General features: G+C 42.5%; 1 protein-coding gene across 2 annotated transcripts in view; it reads left to right on the top strand.

The window, feature by feature from the left end:
- Ppm1d (protein phosphatase, Mg2+/Mn2+ dependent 1D) overlaps positions 1–22,145 on the top strand; it is a 37,439-nt gene that overhangs the window by 6,251 nt on the left and 9,043 nt on the right. The window contains exons 2-4 of one of the 2 annotated variants that reach the window (XM_052757700.1): positions 4,986–5,211; positions 13,117–13,241; positions 20,701–20,891. In XM_052757700.1, the coding sequence (XP_052613660.1) occupies positions 4,986–5,211; positions 13,117–13,241; positions 20,701–20,891 (542 nt within the window). Of the gene's footprint in view, positions 1–4,982; positions 5,212–13,116; positions 13,242–20,700; positions 20,892–22,145 lie in introns of both variants that reach the window. The other variant, XM_052757699.1, reaches the window with a different exon arrangement.

Here is a 22,145-nt window from a genome sequence, read left to right as displayed (position 1 = left end):
CCTGGTCTGCTCAGACACCAGACATATTGTGATTCATAGACATGCATGCAGGTGCTCACACATCCACATAAAATTAAAAGAAGAAACTTTAGAAAACAAAAAAGACTAGAGGTTGTTCATCCGCCTAGGATGTACGAGACCTTGGGTTCACTCTCCAGCCCCACCAAAACAAACACAAATATTAAAAAATAAGTAAGAAGAGAGCCACCGAATCTTACCTGGTATAAGGTAAAAGTGAAATCTCAGTGCCTAGGGAGGTCGAGGCAAGAGGATTTGATGGTTACTCCCAGTCTGGGTAATAAACCAAAACAACAGCAACAACAACCCAAAAACTGGCCTGTTGCTGTGATGTACGAACTGAAGGGTCGGTTCTCTGCAGGTGCACACACGTGATCAACACAGTATAACACAACCTTGAACTCGGAGACTCCTGGAACTCCCTGCCTTAGCCACCCATATAGTTGTGAGCTAGAAATGTTACATGTTTATCCTGCGTCTGTTGCAGTCGTGCATAACCCATAATCCTATTGTATTTGGGAGGATGAGGCAGAAGGATTGTGGGTTCCCTCTAGCCTGGAAAATACAGTGAGATACCCCATCTTAAAAACAACAAAACACCCCACAAAACTCCACTAGAAAACAAGTTTATAGGCTTATTTGGAAAACAAATGTAAGAGAATTAAAAAGAACAAGTGGAGGAATGCTTAAACTGAATTATTAAATGCTGTAAATAGATGTTTAAATTCAGAATTCCAACTGAGACAAACATTGTAACATGATAAAGGTGGCATTTCAAGTGAATTCATTACTTGTAGTCCACTGCAGAGTATCTGTTTGCTTTTGACCACAATCGTGGGGTTCTTTTGTATTTACTTGTGTATTGATTTTGTGTATGTGTGTGGATGCATATGGAGTTCAGAGGGCAGTTTGTGGGAACTGACTCTGTCACGTGGGTGCCTTTGCTCACTGAGTCTTCTTTGTAAATTTTCTTTTCCTTTTTTTTTTTGAGACATGGTCTTTCTACTCAGCCTTGCTGTCCTGGTACATACAATGTAGACCAGAGATCTGCCTTTGCCTTCCAGAGTAAAGGCACACACTGCTATGCCTGACTGTACATTTTCTTTTTTTGAATCAGAGCATATTTAGCCCAGGCTGCCTTGGAATTCTATATGTAGCTGAGGATGACTGTGAACTCTTGATCCTCCTCCTCCTACCTCCTAAGTGCTGATATTACAGATGTATACCATCATGTCAGGTTCCGAAATGTGATTTAAGTAATATTGTGGTTTTGAATGTTCTCTTATTTGCCCTCCACTCCAATAGCATTTTATTTTAGGTGAGTTAGTACATGACTCAATTACTTGTATGTCTTAATAAATTTTTGTTTTTCTGAATTTGTCTTTTGTTGTTGTTTGCTTGGTATTTTTGAGACACAGGGTCTTACTGTGTAGCCCTGGCTAGCTTAAAACATGATATGTTATGTAGACCAGGCTGGTCTTGAACTCAACTCTTTTGCCTCTACCTCTCCAGTGTTGGTACTACATGTGTGCCACTGAATATCGACTGAATGTTAGATGTCGACTGAATGTCAGTAGTGAATAAATATACTGTCCAATTAGGGAAGAGAACATTGGCTGTGTTGTAGATGTACCTGTATGTCCATGCTGGTCTTGTGTGTTTGTGTGTGTTGCTGGGTATTGAATATAGAAGTTAGTGTATGGTAGGTAAACTTTCCTCTTTACTTTCTTTTTTTTTTTTTTTTTTTGTTTTTCGAGACAGGGTTTCTCTGTGTAGCTTTGCGCCTTTCCTGGAACTCGCTTTGTAGACCAGGCTGGCCTCGAACTCACAGAGATCCGCCTGGCTCTGCCTCCCGAGTGCTGGGATTAAAGGCGTGCGCCACCACCGCCCGGCTCTCTTTACTTTCTTGAGATGGTCTCATGAAGTTACCAAGCTTGCCTTGAACTGCATCTGTTGCACAAGCAAGCCTTGAACTGTTGACCTTTCTGCTTCGGCTTCCCCAGTAGTTGGGATTACAGTTTTCTGCCACTGTGGCTTCATGGTTCTATCTACTTCCAAATTACTCCTTTACAACTTTAGTTCTGTGCTGCTGGTTTATTTTTCTTAGTAGTTTCACCAAGTCTGTTGAATGCAATATATTTGCAGAAACTCATGTGTATACCTTCTTTCACCTCATGCCTTTATTAGATTTGTACGCATTGTGTATAATCAGGAGAACATTAGGATTGATATCTATTTTTAGCCTTCATGAACAGTGTTCCTTTGGCCATTTGTTTTTATTCTTTGTATTTCTGCAGTAACATGTGGTGTATTCCTAGGGGGTGGTTGAAGAGTATGCCTGTCTCCACCTCTCGCACGATACCCAAATGTTCCTGCAGTGTGCCGGTTTACATTCATGCTTTCTCAGTAGTTGTTAGAGTCCATGTTGCTCAGCATTTCTAACCACATTCGCTGTGTCATATTTTAAGCAGTTTGGTACTCATGCAGTGGTATCTTGTGTTTTTTTAATTATTATTTACCAGATGACTGAAAAAAATTGAATACCTTTGCATGTTTTATGTCTTGAGTTTTCTCTTTGGTTCAAGGCCTATCTAGGCATATTGTACTTTTTTTTCTTTAGGTGGCCTGTCTGACTGATTTGAGTTGTAGGAACATTTTATATAGCTTCTTCCATTCTGTGAAGTACCTTTTCATTCTGTTCCTGGTAGTTTAACTACCTGGTAGTTTACTGTCCTTGTGGGTTCACAGGGAGGCCAGAAGAAGTGTTGGGTTCCATAGGGCTGGAGTTCCGGTGTGGGTGATGGGATCCAACTCCAGTCCTCAGGATTGAGCAGCAAGTGCTCTTCACTGCTGAGCCCTCGCTCCAGCCTTGGTACCCCCTGTTGTCTTCAGCCTTTGCTGTTGTCTCTTGAACTTTTCTGGGATGCAATAAAGAGGGAAACCAGTGTATTTCTTCTCTTACTGTTTTTTTTTTTTTCTTATTAGATGAGTGCATTCTGCAGGCATCCTTTGTATAGTTCTGTTGGCTCAGACTTACAGGCATCCTTCATGTTTGCTTGTGACCTTTTCCTGTGCTTCATGTCTGCTATGGGGTTATTTTTATAGTCTGTCCTTTTAGTAGAGTTTTGGTGGGCACAATATGTGAGCGAGTGATTCAGTCTGCTGAATTTACAGTTACAGTTTAGTATTACAGAATTGTTGACTCCCTCTGAATTTCATTAGACACTATATGGTTTGGAATTGATGTGAGAGTTCTGTTACTTAATATTGAATTATCTTAAGCAAGCTTCTTAACCATTCAAAGTATTGCTTTTTTTCATTTGTGAGATGAAATAATAGGAGTAATTTTATGTCTCACAAGTTCACTGTATGTATTACTTGAAGTAATATGTGCAAGCTTCTTAGTACAGAGCCTTGTACATGGCATTCAGTAAATGCTGCTAGGCGGTGGAGAGATGGTCCAGCAGCTAAGCCTGTGGTGCTCTTGCAGAGGACTTGGCTTCAGTTCCCAGCACCTACCTCAGGAGACTAACAACTGCCTGTAGCTCCAGCTCCAGGGAATCTGATGGCCTCTTCTGGCCTGTTTGGGCTCTTCGCACATGGTATATGTAATAGTCAATCACATACACACATGCACGCACACACACAAACGAGGCAGGCAGGTCTCTGAGTTCAAGATTAGGGTAGCCTGGTCTACATGTCAAGTTCCAAGCCAGCCAGGGCTATATAGTGAGACCCTGTTTCAAATATCTAACTAACTAAATAAAATTAAACTTGATAAAATTTGAGTATTTAAAAGTTGTTTAAAAAAATCAAGTAGCCGGGCGGTGGTGGCGCACGCCTTTAATCCCAGCACTCGGGAGGCAGAGGCAGGCGGATCTCTGTGAGTTTGAGGCCAGCCTGGTCTACAAAGCGAGTTTCAGGAAAGGCGCAAAGCTACACAGAGAAACCCTGTCTCGAAAAAAAAAAAAAAAATCAAGTAACTATTTCTGGAAAGATATAATATGTGCTAAGTTTTGATGAAATGATATCATAACTGTAACATAGAGCTGGGGTTGTTGCTTAGTGGTAGAGTACCTTCATGGCATGTAAGAGGCCTTGGGTTTGATTCCTAACAAAGAAAGCAATCAAAACTAACATATCCTTGCTTCTCCATGTAGTTAAGACTGAAAGTTTCATGGAAGTAGAAAATCTGTCCTGTGATTTGTTTCTGTCAGTATTGGTTTATGGTTTTTATTATCGTTATTTATAAATGTTTGGATTAGAGGATTAATTTAAATCCTCAAGTAGTGTGCTGGTTGGTTTTATGTCAACTTGACACAAACTCGAATCATTTTTGAAGAGGGAACCTTCAGCTGAGAAAATGCTCCCACCAGATTGGTCTATGGGTAAGCCTGTGGTGCGTTTTCTTGATTGGTGATTGATGTAGAAGGACCCAGTTTACTGTAGGCCATGCTGCCCCTGGGTTGGTGATCCTGGGTTCTGTAAGAAGGCAGGCTGAGAAAGCTGTGAGGAGCAAGCCAGTAAGTCCTCTTCCGTGCTCTCTGCCATTAGTTCCTGCCTCCAGGTTCCTGCCCTGACTTTGATAATGGAGTATGATATGGAAGTGTAAGATGAAATAAACCCTTTCTTTCCAACCAAAGTTGTTTTTGGTCATGGCGTTTTACCACAGCACCAGATATCCTACCTTAGACAAGTAGATCCTGAGCTTTTCCTCTCTCTCCCCTCCCTTTCTTTCATTCATTCTGTACTAGGAGTTGAATCTAGGACCTTGAGAATACTAGGCAGGTGCTCTGCGCTGAGCTTCATCTCCAGCTCAGGATGTTTTTCTGAAAACCTTTTTGTTGTACAAATTCAAGTGTTAACATGCTAATTCAGTATATGTTGCTTGTTACATTCTAATAACTGTGCTTGTGTGTATACCTGGAGAAGTAAAATATAAAATATTTTCTTTCTTATTACAGCAGAATGGCCAAAGACTATGACAGGTCTTCCCAGCACATCCGGGACAACTGCCAGTGTGGTTATCATACGGGGCATGAAGATGTATGTAGCTCATGTAGGTGACTCTGGGGTGGTCCTTGGAATTCAGGATGACCCAAAGGATGATTTTGTCAGAGCTGTGGAGGTGACACAAGACCATAAGCCAGAACTTCCCAAGGAAAGAGAAAGAATCGAAGGACTTGGTGGGAGGTAATCATTTGTTTTGTCTGTCTTATTTTGGCTTTGTTTAGCTAGCTGTGTACACTGTCTTTGTCTTTCTGCCTCTCCCTCACCATTCTTACTTACTTGAGACAAGGTTTTGTTAGGTAGGCCGGCCTGGCACGTAACCCACTGTGTAGCCCAGCCTGGCCTACAGCTTGTGATCCTCTGCTTTAGTCTCCTCAATGCTGGGGTTATACACATAGCCTTCTCCTGGCTCCCTCTCTCTTCTTTTGAGACAGAATCTTATATATAGCTGAGCCTGACCTAGAACTCCTAATCTTCCTGCTTCAATATTGACATATAACGTTCAAAATCTGCACAGAGCACACCAGCTAGTCTATGCCATGTGCCTTGAAGATACTATTTTTATAGTTTATCGTAATCCTGGATTTTTTTAAAAAAAGGGCTCTCCTTTTTAAGTCCTGGAGCTTGTACCATAAATACAGTGACAGGAATGGCATTGTTTTCCATTTTTGCAGGTCTCCGCAGTGTTTAGTAGGTTGACAGTCTCATATCTTCTGTCTTTACTTTGTCATGAATTGTTAGCTTGGTTGCAATAGCTAGACACACACACACACTCTCTCTCTAACTTAATTTTTGTTTGAGACACTTATGTGGACCAGATTGGCCTCAGACTCACAGAGATCCTCCTACTTTTGCCTTCCAAGTTCTGGGATTAAAATCATGTGCCACCAAACCCAGGAGAGAGTAATTTTATTACCTGGAAAGTAGCTTTATTATCCATCACCAGCCACGAGGGTGTGTGTGTGCCTGTAAGTTTGAGGCCGTCTTGGGCCCTATAGCAAGTTACAGGCTAGTCTGAGCTTTGTAATAGAAATACTTTACAAAAAAAACAAAATAAATATCATCTATGCTCTCTCTGCCTATTCAGTCTTCATCCCTTTACCCTTGGCAACCACTGACCTGTTCACTGTTATAATTTTGCTTTTTCCAGACTGCTGTACGGTTAGAACTTGTAGAAGCCCCCACACAAGCTTCTGTAGTGCATGAATTCATCATTTAACTACTTATTCCTGGGTTTCTATAGCATAGCCAGTCATTCCTCTGCTGAAAATCTACCTGTAGACACATGGCCTTCTCACCATGATGCAAACAGTTAACATTTTACACCTGCTCAGAAAGCTTTGGCATTTCCTGAGGAATTGCTAGACCATATTTTGAGAGACACTTTGCTAATGTGTACATGGCTTCACTTTTTAGATTTTAGTCTTAAACTGGAATTTCAAAAATCTAAGCAATGTAGTGGAAACACAGGTTCATTTTTTTCTATATGGCAGCCAGTAACTAGTTGGACAGTTACACACCTCTTACTGACCTCTTACATTTTTATTTTGTGGAAAGATGGCCTTGAGTTTATCATCTCCTTATCCTTTTTCTGGATAAGATAAAGGAATGTCAGCTTTGTGGTAGGGCAGCCTTGTTTATTGTAAAATGACCCTAGAATGAAGCTTCATCTGGCTAGAGACTGCATAGACTATACCTTCTATTTGCAAACACAGTCTCTGTGCAGTTTAACTTGTGTACAGACCAGGTCGTTCCGGTCTTCATTTATTTTGTGTGTATGTGTATATATGTTTGAATGTATGCCACATATATGCAGGTGACCATGGAGTCCCAAAGAAAGCATTGGATCCCCTCGATCTGGAGTTAGAGGTGATGTGAGCCTCCAGTGAGGCTGCTGGAACTCAACTTGGGTCCTCTGTAAGAGCAGTAAGTGCTCTTCACTGCTGAACCAGCACTCTAGCCCTGTAGTTAAAGTCTTGTTAGAAGCTGCTGATTTCTGGGACATCTGTAACTTTCCAGACTGTGTTGGGTATTGGGGCTCATGTCTGCTATACCAGAATTCTAGAGGGTAAAGCAGAATTGCCATGAGTTGATGGCTAGCCTAAGTTACATACTAAATTTTAGGTGGGCCTGAATTAGAGTGAGACCCTGTCTCAAACAAACAAAACCCCTATCTATCTAAAGTTGACTGTGTGGCCTTGTTTATTGAAAACTTAGGGTTGGGGATTTAGCTCAGTGGTAGAGCGCTTGCCTAGCAAGCACAAGGCCCTGGGTTCGATCCTCAGCTCAAAAAAAAAGAAAAGAAAACTTAGCTGTTTAGCCAGGTGTGGAGGCATGTGCCTGTAACCCCAGCATTTGGAGCAGAGGCAGGGAGCCTGCCACAGGTTGGAGGCCAACCTTGTCTACAAAGCAGGTTCCTGAGCAGTCGAAGCCACACAGCAATTCCAAGTCAAAAAAGCTCTTGAGCTGTCATCTCTGTGACTAGATTCCTGGGAATCCTAAGGATTGCTTTCAAGGTTTCCTTTGTCCTTGAAATTGCTGTCTTAGATGCCTACAATCTTGTGGGAGACCAGCTCCCATATTTATTTACCCCAGGGACTCTTGAGGAGTGAGGGATAAGAGATTTTGATGGAAATATAGAGGGGAGAGAGACAGAAACACAGGAGAGCCTCAGGAGGGCCTGGGTCAACACCCACCAGCCCCTTCTGTCTCTACTAAAGGGCTTTAGAGGAATGCCAGGGGGTGGAGCAAAAGTCTTCCCCCAGCACAGCCAAGCTTAGACTATCTCAGGCACCTGGTGACCATGCACGTGGTTCAGCCATCCCCTAATGCAGCCCTGCTGTGTAAAGCAAGCTCAGATCTCAGTAGGAAGCTTTTGTGGGCTCCCACACAATCTTAAATGAATCTGCTTTCAGGCTATAGTCTATTTAATCCTACCAGAGATAGTTGTACGTATACTTGAGTCCTTTTCCATGTGTGTGTGTGTTTTGTCTTTCATTTACTAGTACTATGATATCTTTGTGTGTGTGTGTGTGTGTGTGTGTGTGAGAGAGAGAGAGAGAGAGAGAGAGAGAGAGAGAGAGAGTGAGTGTCTCATGCATGCTAAGCAAGCACTTTACTGCTGGCTTGTATCCTCAGCCCTCCCATTTATTTATTTATTCATTCATTCATTTATTTATTCATTTATGCATGTACTTATTTACTTTTGAGACAAGATCTCACCATGTAGCTCTGGCTGTCCTGGAACTTATTATGTTAGCCTCAATTTCATAGAAATCTGCTTACTGATTGGGATTAAAGGCATGTGCCACCACACCTGGCCCTAAAATCTTTTAAATTGATGCATTATTATATTTTTTGTCATTTCTGGAGGTCAGACCCAGGTCCTTCCACATGTTAGGCAGAATCTCTGCCACCGATTTGAGTCACTCGTCTCTCTGTTTGTTTGTTTGGTTTTTTGAGACAGGGTTTCTCTGTGTAGCCCTGGCTGTCCCAGGACTCACAGGCGTGTCCCTAGTCAGTCTCTCTCTCTCCTCTCTCTCTCTCTCTCTCACAGATTTATTTTATTTATTATGTATACAGTGTGCTGCCTGCACATATCCCTGTGCACCAGAAGAGGGCACCAGATCTCATTATAGATGGTTGTGAGCCACCATGTGGTTTATGGGAATTGAACTCAGGACCTCTGGAACAGCAGCCAGTGCTCTTAACCTCTGAGCCATCTCTCCAGCCCCTCTAGTCTCTTACTACACATTTTTAATATTGGTGGCCTGATACCTTCTTAGTTTTTTTTTGTGTGTGTGAAAATACTTTTCTAGATTGTTTTATATTTATTTATTTTTAATAATTTATGAACTTTCATTTTATGTGCATTGGTGTGAAGGTGTCAGATCCCTTGGAACTGGAATTACAGATAATTGTGAGCTGCCATGTGGGTGCTGGGAATTGAACCCCGGTCCTCTGGAAGAGCAGTCAGTGCTCTTAACAGATGAGCCATCTCTCCGGCCCCTATTTTATTTATTTTTTAACTTGAATTCTTTTTTTTTTTTTTTTTTTGAGACAGGGTTTCTCTGTGTAGCTTTGTGCCTTTTCCTGGAACTCACTTGGTAGCCCAGGCTGGCCTCGGAACTCACAGAGATCCGCCTGGCTCTGCCTCCCGAGTGCTGGGATTAAAGGCGTGCGCCACCACCGCCTGGCTTTTAACTTGAATTCTTAAAGTTAATTTTTTTTTTCATTTTTTAATAGCACTTAAAAAGAGTTTATAGGGGCTGGAGAGATGGCTCAGAGGTTAAGAACACTGGCTGCTCTTCCAGAGGTCCTGAGTTCAATTCCCAGCAACCACATGGTGGCTCACAACCATCTGTAATGAGATCTGGTGCCCTCTTCTGGCCTGCAGACATACATGCAGGCAGAACACTGCATACCTAATAAATAAATAAATAAATCTTTAAAAAAAAAAAAGAGTTTATAGTTTTTGCCTTTTCACTTAAAAAATACCATCTGGACAGTTGGACACATGCTTTTTGCCATTTGGGAGCAGGTGTCTTTTTGCAGAAATGGAGCTGTTTTCTGGTAAGTTATTTCCTGTCTTCCCGCTGTCCCAACCTAGGCGGCTGGCCAGCACTCTGGTTTTGCAGCCTTCTTTCTGTTGATGCACAGTCGGCTCTCTGCATGTCAGCCTGGCCCTCTCCGCTCGCCTTTTAATACAGAGCGGCAGCAGCAGCAGCAGGGCGTGCAGTGAGAGCAGTAGTGTCTTGTAGTGTTGCTTTGGTTCTAGACGTTTTTTCTTAAACAGTACCACTATTTGTTTTTCAAAGACCGTACGATCCTTGCTGATGAAATTTCTAGAGAACTCCTAATATATTTGTGTTGGAGACAGCTACTGGAATTGCTTCCATGCGGAGGCTCACCTTGTCATTTGTAGTCTTTTAGAAAGAACACTTGGGTTTTAAGATGGCTCGAAGACAGAATGCTGGCCTCCGTTCTCTTTGTATTTCTCCTGTTTGATGTTCCTGTGAATGTCCAGTTCACAGCATTCTCCCCATTTGAGCGTCAGCATTGAAGAAGCATGAGAAGTGACTGCCTTTGGTCTTCTTACTCTCCTTGACTTTAGAAATGAAGGTTGGACTTCTTCTCCAAAAGGGTGGAGAATGAAGGACTTTGTGGAATTCTGCTCTATATTGACATTTACAGCTCTATGTTGATATTTCTAGTTCTTCTGTTCGTCATATCAGTGGTGACCTCTGGTCACATGTGACTGCTTAAGTTTAATCAAAATTAAACTACAGAATGAGTTCCTCGTTTCCTACTTACAGTGTTTGCTAGCATTGTGGTTAGTGTAGGACAGTACAGAATGAACATTTCCCACTGTTGCTCAAATCTCTTGGCTTGACCTTATTTTTTTGTTGCTTGTCCTCTTTAGGTGAACCTGTCTTCTACTTTCTTTCTCCCTTTTAATCTTGTGTGGGATTGTGTGTGTCATGGAAAGTGTGTGGAGGTCGGAGGACAATTAGGATGTTGGTTCCTGCCTTTGAGACAGGGTTTCCTTCCTGTTATTTCTGCTGCATACACCATGCCTGGTGACCAGAAAGCTTCCAAGAGTTCTCCTGTCTCTACCTCCTAGCTCCCTGTAGGAGTGCTGGCATCTCAGACATCCCTGTGTCTGGGTCTGGCCAATTTTACATGGGTTCTGGAGATCTGGGTTAAGGTTGACAGGCTCGCACAGTGAGTACAGCGCTTCCGTGTACTCAGCCGTCACTTCTACTGCATCCTGCTTGCTTGATCGTCCAGGTTTTCTTCCTTCCTTCCTTCCTTCCTTCCTTCCTTCCTTTCTTTCTCTCTCTCTCTCTCTCTCTCTCTCTCTCTCTCTCTCTCTCTCTCTCTCTCTCTCTCTCTCTTTCTTATTTGTTTTATTCTATTATCAGCTTGATGCAGTACAAATTCTTATCCTAATAGTGACATGTTTCACTGAGGCTTCAGTAAAACCAAAACTTACTATAAGCCACAGTCATCCTAGGGTTCCCCCCTGCTATATAGCCTCCCTGGTTCTGTGGGTTGCAGTCTGATTGTTCTTTGCTTTATATCTAGTATCCACTTACGAGTACATACCATGTTTGTCCTTCTGGGTTTGGGTTACCTCACTCAGGATGATTTTTTTCTAGTTCCATCCATTTGCCTGCAAATTTCATGCTGTCATTGTTTTTCTCTGCTGAGTAGTACCCCATTGTGTATATGTACCACATTTTCTTAATCCATTCTTCAGTTGACGGGCATCTAGGTTGTTTCTAGAAATGGAAGAAAAAAAAATAGTTTTTAAACCATTTATTATATATAGTGTTCTATCTGCATGTATGTCTGCAGGCCAGAAGAGGGCACCAGATTTCATTATAGATGGTTGTGAGCCATCTTGTGGTTGCTGGGAATTGAACTCAAGACCTCTAAGAGCACTGGCTGCTCTTAACCTCTGAGCCATCTTTCCAGCCCCGTTTGTTTGATTTTTAGAGACAGAGTTTCTCTGTAACAGCCCTGGCTGTCCTGGAACTCCCTTTGTAGACCAGGCTGGCCTTGAACTCACAGAGATCTTCTTACCTCTTCCTCCTGAGTGCTGAGATTAAAAATGTGCACCTTGGGAATGGAAATCAGGTGGTCAGGCTTGGTGGCCAGCACTTTTACCCCCAGAGCCATCTTGCTGGCCCCTCCCCTCAATCAATTTTATTTGGAGATGGGTTCTCATGTTGTTTAGGTACCCTCACATTTTATGATCCTCCTGCTCAGTCTCCTTAGTGGGTAGGATTACAGGCGCCCACACCATCATATCTGGGGAACTGGTTTGTCTACCTGGTTTTTGAGAAGGTCTCTCACTTCGGACTGTCCTTGTGTAGGCTGCATGGCCAGTGAGCTCCAGGGATCCTTACGTCTGCCTCCCCAGTGCTGCGTTCATCCTAAGCGTGTACTGTCAGCACCACCAGGCCTTGATTTTTTTTTTTTTTTTTTTTGTTTGGTTCTTGAGGATAAAACTCAAATTTTCCTGTTTTCATGTCAGGCTCTTTATAGACTCAGCTCTTTCTAGCCCCTCTATTGGCATTTAAAAAAAAATCAGAAGGAACTGGAGAGATGGCTTAGCTGTTAAGAGCACTGGCTGCTCTTCAGAGGGCCTGAGTTCAATTCCCAGCAACCACACACTGGCTCACAAACATCTGTAATGAGATCTGATGCTCTCTTCTGGCATGCAAGTGTACATGCAGCTAATAAATCTTTAAAAAAAAATTAGAGAATTTTTGTGTATGTGTGTGTCAGAGCATGACTCAGAGAAACTATGATTAATTTGAAATAAGGGTCAATTTTCTTTTAAGTAAATCCCATTCAGTCACACCAAGCACAGAATGAGCAACCATCACTATTATACTTTGATTTTTTTCTCCAAAATAATTAATCATACTTAACAAAAGTTTTAGGTACCCTGTGGTGACTAACTCTTCTATATACTAATTAACGATTTTTATTGTTTTATGGCAAAGCTGTAGGAAGCTTTTCCTATTCTGTAACTCCCAGATAAGTATCTATAAAGCTGTTCTCCAGGGCTAGTTTCATGCTTTGAAATATATAGGAATCTTGAATCCCAACAGGCGTTGAGCCTTCTGCCTCGACCTTCCAAGGAATGAGTCACCATGCGCAGCCCCTATTAGTCTTCAAGTCAGAAACATTGCAGCTGACATTGTTTTGTTTCCTCATCTCCAAGAAACTGGAAAACCCTTTTAAATGTGTCTTCTGTAAATGCTTTCCATTTCTGAGTCATTTTGACCTTTCCTGCTATTGGAATCCTGTCGTCCTGTGCTTTTCTTTGTCCTAGCTCTTCATTTTCATATTGTTTGCAGTTGGTTCTGTTTGGCCTACTCTAGTCAGATTCCTTTCATGTAAATCCTACCCTGTTTTGTTTGTCTTTTTATAGCAGGAAGCTTGGCTTATTATATCTTTGTACTTGAAACGTCATTTTATGATAATGTAATCTCATTTTATTAATTCCTTACATATCAGGCTTGGTTATATTTTAATCATTTAGACTACTTGTGAACTTTATTCCCTTTTTAGTGTGATGAACAAGTCTGGAGTGAATCGTGTAGTTTGGAAAAGACCTCGGCTCTCTCACAGTGGACCTGTTAGAAGGAGCACAATCATTGATCAGATTCCTTTTCTGGCTGTAGCAAGAGCACTCGGTAAGATGATTTATACTTGGTAAAAGCATGCTGTACTTTCTGCACTATAGGTGGTAAAAGAACAGATGATACGGAGAGCTGAGGTTGTACATGGTAAGTTGAGAGATGCTGAAAGTCCTCGAAATGGGCGCTAAGAGTTCAGATACAATTTCAGCACCGCTTGTTCTTGGCTTAGGATTTGTGTTGGAGGTCTTGCTGGATTTCAACACTCACTCAGATACATGTATATCATATATATATACACATGCGTGCCTGTCCAGGCTTGATGCTAGAATTAAAACTGTTTTTCAGTACTCTTGCTCACTTCAGCCCTTAGCATTCTTAGGCTTCAGCAGTTTTTGTTTGTTTGTTCACTTTTTAGCTAAATAAATTGTCCATGCCAAAATAAAAAATTTTTTTTTTTGTAGATCTGGTTTTAGAATGAAGACTAGAATTTTTTTGTTTCGCTTTGCTTTGTTTTTATTTATTTTTGAACAAATAAAAAAATTGAGAGAGAACTCACAAGAGTAGGAGGGGCGCAGTGGGAAGAATATCCTTGTTTTGTTTTGTTTTTGAGACGGTCTCACTACAGCTAAGGCTGGCCTGATAGCACTGTATGGCCCTGTGTGGCCTTGTCCTCACGATGGTTCTTCTACTTCAGCCTCCCAAGTGGCTGAGCTTGTAGGTGGGACTCACCACACATTGCTGAGACTAGAGAATTACAGCTACTGAAATACCTGCTTTGGCTACCCTACATGAGGATAGTTTTTCTAAAGAAAATTCTTGGGGCTAGAGAGATGGCTCAGCAGTTAAGAGCACTGACTGCTCTTCTAGTGGACCTGGGTTCAGTTTCCAGTACCCACATGGTGGCTCACAGCTGTTTGTAACTCCAGTTCAGGGGATCCGACACCCTCACACAGATAAACATGCAGGCAAAACACCAATGCACGTAAAATTAAAGAAATTCTCTGAGAAAATACCAATTTATTTCTGCTAAGTAGATACCCGAGTACGCTGGTATCAGGTGTTTTGGTAGGCTTTGGAGGTGTAATGCAGATAGACAGACTGTTGTCATAGAATAAAGCCATGTAGTTAGGGAGTTCCAGTAGGCAATGAAGAAGTAATGAAGTCATTTTAGATTAGGAAATACCTTGAAAGGAAGAAACAGTGCTTCAATAAAGAAGAATTTAGAAAGGAAAAGTACTTTACACAGTGTGACTGAAATGCCACTTTTAGGGAATACTACTTTAGCTGCAACTTGAAAGTAGGGAATGGGCTGGTTTTGTGAAAAATATTTCAGGCATGAATCCTGATGTGGGAAGATTGTACAGTCTATCAGGAATTTTCAAATTTCTGGAATTGGGCTGGGGTTGTGGCTCAGTTGCTAGACCTGCTAGCCACATACAAAGCCCAGAGTTCGATCCCAGTACTGAATAAACTAGGAGTCATGGTGTATACATATAATCTCAGTACTTAGGAGGTGGAGACAGAAGGATCAGAAGTTCAAGGTTATCTTCAATAACATAATGAGTTTGACTCAAGGTCTATTGGTATACAAGACAGCCGGTCTCAAAAATGAACAAAAAGGCTGCAGTTGGTGAGGTAGACATGATGAGTTGCAGTCAGAGCACAGGCACACTAAAAGTATTGTGGTTTTAAGACTAGATAATAAAAATTAAACTGTAAGAGATAGTTGAATGTTGCATGCCTCCCAGTGTGTGATGTACTGAGGAGGACATAATATCCTTTATGTACTGTTCTCGTCAAAAATGGGAAAGCTCAGTCTAGATTAAAGGAGTCTAGAGAAATGTCCCACGCTGGGTGAAGTGGCTCATGCCTTTAATTCCAGGAGGCAAATTTGGGTAGGCAGATCTCTGTGAGTTCAAGGCCAGCTTGGTCTACTAGAGTTTCATGTTGGCTGGGACCCTGCCTCAATAATAAACAATTATGTTACAGATAAATACTATCTGGAACATAATGTGATGGCTCATGCCTGTAATCCCAGCATTCAGAAAGCAGAGGGAAAAGGATTCTTCAGGTTTGAGACTAGCCCAGTCAGTGAGTTCTTGGTTAGCTAGAACTACATAGTGAGATTCTGTCTCCAAAACCCAAAAATACTGGGCCAAGGAAATGGCCCAGTAAAGCTAAAGGTTAAAGGTGCTTTGTCTCTGGGTCCCATGTGGTCGGAGAGAGAGCCCCCTCCCTCAAGTTGTCCTCAGATCTCCATGTGCGTCTCCACTTGTGTATGCACACGTATCCAAATAAATACGATGGAAGAATGTTTAAAAACAACTGACAAATAGTTGATATGCATATGGAAAACTGTTAACTTCACTAGCTATAAGAGAAATGAGAATCAAAACTACATTGAGATCTCATCTTACTCCAGTCAGAATGATAGTCCTGTAGAAAAGTCAAATACAGGTCAGGATGTGGACTAAACAATAGGAAAAATGTCAAAAAGTAGTTGAATCTACTAGATAAGTATTGGGTCTTCTTTGTCTTTTGTTTTGTTGTTTGAGACAGGGTTTCTCTGTGTAGCCCTGGCTGTCCTGAAACTTACTCTGTAGATCAGGATGGTCTCAAACTGACAGAGATCTGCCTGACACAGCCTCCTGAGTGCTGGGATTAAAGGCATGCACCACCACCCACCTTTGTCTTACTTTTTATTTTTGACAGTTTTATCACTGTGTATAATGTGTTTTGATCATCCTCATTATTCCTTTTGTCGTGCCCCCCCCTCCTTCACGTCTGTGTGTATGTGTACATGTGCAGGTGTGTGGTCCACTGAGTTTAACTGGCACTGCTTGCATGAGCATGGGTAATCGCTGCTTATTGGAGTGTGCACAACTTCCCAGCAGCTGTGTCACTGAAGAAAACATTTCCCATTCCCAGCAACCTTTAACTGTCAGTGGCACCTCAGAGACGGGTGGGGTGTTGCATTCTGTTTTTTGGTTTTTTGAGACAGGGTTTCTCTGTGTAGCTTTGGAACCTGTCCTGGAACTCACTCTGTAGACCAGGCTGGCCTCAAACTCACAGAGATCCACCTGGCTCTGCCTCCCAAGTACTGGGATCAAAGGTGTGTGCCACCACCACCCAACATTGTATTCTGTTTTGATATTTGTTTTTTTTTTTTGTTTGTTTGTTTTTTTGGTTTTTCAAGACAGGGTTTCTCTGTGTAGCTTTGCGCCTTTCCTGGGACTCACTTGGTAGTCCAGGCTGGCCTCGAACTCACAGAGATCCGCCTGGCTCTGCCTCCCGAGTGCTGGGATTAAAGGCGTGCGCCACCACCGCCCGGCCTGTTTTGATATTTGTAATTGTGTTTGTTTTGAGACAGGGTCTCACTATGTAGCCTAGTCTAGCCTCCACTTCATGATCATTTAGCTTCTGATTTCTGAGAACTGAGATTAGAGGTGTGTGTTTCCACACCTAGACACATCTGCAACTTTTTGTTTGTTTGTTTTTTGAGACAGTGTCTTGCTGTGAAGCCCTAGAAAGCGTAGCAGTCACTTTAGACAAGGGTTCTCAACCTTCCTGATGCTTCAACCCTTTAATGCAGTCCCTCATATTGTGGGGACCCCAATCATAAAATTCTTTTCGTTGCTACTTTATAACTGATTTTGCTACTGTTATGAATCATAATATAAACATCTGATATGCAATGATTGTGAAGGGTTGTGTGGGCCCTGATGATGTTGTGACCCACAGGTTGAGAACCACTGCTTTAGAGATGACTGACCTTGAATTTACTTTATAGTCTAGTCTGAACTTATATTGACTTGACTTTATAGTCTAGTCTTGCCTTGAATCCTCCTGCCTCATTCTTTGGGTGTGTACTGTCACACCCAACTGATTTTTGCCATTTTAGTTGATAAGTAATGAGTTACAATAAAACTTATGTGTGCCTTGACCATAACAATTTCAAAATCAGGAGGCAGGTGCAGTGCCTCTAATTTCAGCATTCATGGGATTGGGGATTTAGCTTAGTGGTAGATCACTTGCCTAGCAAGCGCAAGGCCCTGGGTTCGATCCTCGGCTCAAAAAAAAAAAATTCAGCATTTATGTAGGCTAAGACCAGGAGATGTGAGGCTAGCCCAGTGAGACTTGCCTCAAACAACACCCCTCCCCCACCCAAAAATAAGTAATGCATTTGAGGCTGAGACTATAGCCTAGTTGTAGATTGCTTGCCTAACGCATCCAAGGCCCAAGTTTGATCCCCCACACTTCATCCTACCACATAGGAGGCACATTGGTTGTTAATGAATCGTTTGTTGTTCTTTTCAGTGCTAGATTGATCTTGGGGCCTTACATATATCAGACAGGTGTTCTCAACCCCTGAACTCTGCCCATGGCTCTGAAGCCAGTTAGGGGACTGGCTGTAAGATCAATGTGTAGTGCTGTGTGTATGAAATACAGTAAGTACAAGATCTTTATCCTCATGAGCTAAGGAAGGGAAAGGCATTCATCAAGTGATTGTTTGCCTGGAGAGCTGAGCTGTTAACTATTTATATCTCAGCTGTCCTTTTCACTAGGGAAGTGTAGACAGGAGGCTGAGTTCACGACCAGTCTGGGCTACCTAATGAAATTTTGTCTTAAAAATGAGAAGAAACAAAGAAGCAAAAAAACTAAACAAACAAACAAACAAACAAAAACTGAGGGAATAGATTGACAGTGGTTGAACCCTTCCCTGGCCTGACCTAGGTCTTGGGTTGACCTCACAATGAGAAGAGACAGAAGGGTTTGTCACATACATTTACAGAGTCGTGTAGCCGGCACCATCCCTCAACTGTGTGTGCTCACGCCTATGGAGGGCTGATGGCTAAAGAGTAGGTGCACACATGCCACAGTGCTCTCCCGGGGGTTAGAGAACATCTCCCCAGATTTTCCTCCATCGTGTGGGTGCTAGGATGTCAGGCTTGGTGGTGAGTGCTTTTACCCACCAAATCATCTCATTGACTCCCCTTCCTTCCTTCCTTCCTTCCTTCCTTCCTCCCTCCCTCCCTCCCTTCCTTCTTTTTTTTTTTTTTTTTTTTTTTTTTTTGGTTTTTCGAGACAGGGTTTCTCTGTGTAGCTTTGCGCCTTTCCTGGGACTCACTTGGTAGTCCAGGCTGGCCTCGAACTCACAGAGATCCGCCTGGCTCTGCCTCCCGAGTGCTGGGATTAAAGGCGTGCGCCACCACCGCCCGGCTCTTTTTTTTTTTTTTTTAAAGATGTGGTCTCATATAGTACAGGCTAACTTGAGGAACTAACTGGCTGTATGGTTGAGCTAGCCTAAGACTTGATTCTCCTGCCTTCACTTCACAAGTGCTGGTATTATAAGCAATGACTGTTCACCATTACTGGCTTCAAGATTTATGTTATAACAGGTTATTTTAATTATAGTTTTGAGACTAGATCACTGGAACTGGTATAGGTCAGCCACAGGGTGGAGGCAGGCAGCCACAGAGTTGATGGCATTTTGGGGGAAGTTGGTTGGTGGTCTGACATTTGCTTTGCTGGTTTTCTTTAGACTTGCTAGCTTAGCTGTGAGGTGCCACACCCAGGATCTAGCAAAGAGCTCTCTGGAACTGGAGGAACTGATCCTGGTGTCCTTTCAGCGCCCTCTACTGAGGGAAAAGGGGAAATGACCTCACCAAGGAGGCAACTACCTGTCAATGCTGGAGGCTCCTCCTTTGAACATCAGAAATGATATTCTGTGATGTAGTAAGCATGAATTGTGATGAATTTAAAAATTCAGACTGTAGGCCAGGCGGCGTTGGTGCATGCCTTTAATCCCAGCACTCGGGAGGCAGAGCCAGGTGGATCTCTGTGAGTTCGAGGCCAGCCTGGTCTATAGAGTGACATCCAGGACAGGCACCAAAACTACACGGAGAAACCCTGTCTCGAAAACCAAAAACAAACAAACAAAATTTTTTACTAATGAATTTTTAGGTAACTCTTGAGAAGCCTGTCTTCTGTGTGTTGGGTGCATACTGCCCTTTTTCGTTCTTTGTTTCCTTTTTGTTTTTAATTTTTTTTTTTTTCCAAGACAGGGTTTCTCTGTGTAGCTCTGACTGTCCTGGATCTCGCTCTGTAGACCAGGCTGGCCTCAAATTCACAGAGATCCGCCTGGCTCTGCTTCCTGAGTGCTGGGATTAAAGGTGTGTGCCACCATGCCCGGTGTGAAATTGGCCTGCTTCTAAGTGCCTCTTCTGTAGTCTGCTCTAAAATTCTTTTAAAAAATTTTATGTGTATGGTTATTTTCCTTGCACGTATGTCTATGTACCATGTATACGTGCAGTGCCCTCAGAGGCCAGAAGAGAGTTTCAGATCCCATGAGACTGGAGTTACTGATTGTGAGCTACCATGCGAATACTGGGAATTGAACTGTAATCCTATGTAAGAACAGCCAATGTGCTCTTCACTACTGGGACATCTCTCCAACCCTCTCTTTCTGTCTTCTTAATGTCCATTCTTAAAAAAGAAATTTATATATGTATTTGTATATGTGCATGCATGCCACAGCACACATGTGGAGGTCAGAGGACAACTTTTGAGAGTCACTTCTCTCCTTCCACTGTGTGGGTCCCAGGGATTAAACTCAGGTTGTCAGGTTTGGCAGCAGTCACCCTTGGCCATTGAATCATCTCACTGGCCTAGTGCCTGCCTATTAATCTATGTTACTCATATTAAATTTTTTTAATTAAGAAAGAAAAAGGCATTCCCTAGGAGGAAGTGGGCTGAGAAAAAGGTAGCCATTCAAAAGCAAAATAATTTATTTGGTTTTTCTATGTACAGATGATATTACCCATGAATAATTCCCTCCTATTCCGTTCACCTGAATTTTTATTATCCTACTGGACTGAGAAGGAACTCCAGTGTATATTACAAGTGTCAGTCAAGGGATAGTTTTCTTTTTCATTGTTGTTTAAAAAAGTTAAAAAATATATACTAATGATTTAGCTCTGATTCTGGGGATCAAACCCAGGTCTTTGCACATGCTCAGCAAGCACTCTTGTTTCTGATGTGTATCTCCACCCCATGGCCTAGTTTTGATTGAAATGTTTTAAGTATGTCTGTACTTTGAGAAATTGTCTCCCATGCCTACTTGTCTGCATTCTACACACCCCCTCTGCCATTCGTCCCCATTGTTTCCCCTAGACAGTTTCATTCGAGTGATTCCATAAATACGTGATCTTATGTACCTGCTTAAAATCTAGGAGCCACAAATGAGAGGAAAAGTGGCATCTTCTGAGATTGCTTAGTTCATCTTGCATTTTTCTTTAGCACTGCTTTAAGGTTAAGGAAGCTGTTTGCTGCAAATCCCCTTGCTAGTTCTTCAGCATGTCGAGGGAGTTCTCTTGTCCCTAGTCTGTTTGCATGGGTTTTGGATATTGTCAGGGCTGTTCTGCACCTATGGGAGATGGACCTGGGGATTCAGCTGATGTGACACTCTTATCTTGAAAGTAATAATTACTGCATCTTCTGTCCCTTCACCCAGGTGACTTGTGGAGCTATGATTTCTTCAGTGGCAAGTTTGTGGTGTCACCTGAACCAGACACAAGTGTCCACACTCTTGACCCCCAGAAGCACAAGTATATTATCCTGGGAAGTGATGGGCTTTGGAATATGATTCCACCTCAAGATGCCATCTCCATGTGCCAAGACCAAGAGGAGAAAAAATGCTTAATGGTGAGAAGCGACTCAGTGGTTTGATATTGTCTGAAATGTTTGGGTCGTTTTGTCTGTGGTCGTGAGTCTAGCTAAAGGATGTTCATCTTGTGTCTTGTCATTCTGAACAAATCTCATAACCATTTCCAGTGACTGTCCTCCTTTTCCCATGTGCCTTTCAACCACTGGGCTTTTTTGTTTCTATGTACTTGCCTACTTTGGATATTTCCTGTAAGTATGATCATATACTACAGGGCCTTTTTAATCTAGCATTCACTTAGCATAATGTGTAGAGTGGTGTTGGTTCTCTGGCACTGAGGATTGGGTTCAGAACGTAACAGATGCTAGGCAAGTGAGTTAGCCCTGAGCTGCACCGACAGCCTTTTTTTTTTTTTAACTTTTCTAAGATAGGGTCTCTCTTGAATTGTTTGGATTGTTTGGGTTGACTAGAATTTGGGTCTAATTTTGGGATTAATCCTCCTGCTTTACCTTCCTGTAGTTGAGATTTCGAGCATGCACCACCATGCCTCATGTTCAGTCCTCAGCACCTAGTAAGGCAAACAGACTGTATAAATATCAGTCTCATCAAATTGTGAGTTTGTTAAAGCTAAGACCTGTTGAAGTCCATTTTTATTACCTAGAGACTTAGTGTTTTGTAGTTAGTGGTTTTGGGATAACAAAAATGAGATAACTGGGGTGGGGTGGTGGTGGCGCATGCCTTTATCTCAGCAGTCTGGGAGGCAGAGGAGAGGCAGGTGGCCTGGTAGACATAGTGAGTTAGTTCCAGGACAGCATGAGTTGTATAGGGAGACCCTGTCTCAAAACCAACCAACCAACCAACCGACCAACCCCCAAGATTTGTGTGGAATTACTTTTCTCCATGGAGCTTTGTTGGGACGTAAAGCAGATCTGCCGAAAAAGTGAAAGGCAGAGGAATCCTTCACAGTGAATCCTCCTGATGGCTGGTGTTGCCATGCTGAACCCTGTGTCCTGAAGAGTTGGGAATTCAGGAATTAGTGGTCAACACTGGCACTGCCGTTGGTCAGTTTAGATGCATGCTTTACACCTTGTATTTGGTTTGGTTTGGTTTGGTTTTTTTTTTTTGGTTTTTCGAGACAGGGTTTCTCTGTGTAGCTTTGCGCCTTTCCTGGAACTCACTTGGTAGTCCAGGCTGGCCTCGAACTCACAGAGATCCGCCTGGCTCTGCCTCCCGAGTGCTGGGATTAAAGGCGTGCGCCACCACCGCCCGGCTGGTTTGGTTTTTTTTTTTTTTTG

This window comes from Peromyscus californicus, unplaced genomic scaffold, assembly GCF_007827085.1.
Source record: "Peromyscus californicus insignis strain IS unplaced genomic scaffold, ASM782708v3 Scaffold_3__1_contigs__length_106647218, whole genome shotgun sequence".
Classification (NCBI taxonomy): Eukaryota; Metazoa; Chordata; class Mammalia; order Rodentia; family Cricetidae; genus Peromyscus; species Peromyscus californicus.
The sequence above is the reverse complement of the archived record's forward strand: the minus strand, read 5'-3'. Positions and strand labels throughout refer to the sequence as shown.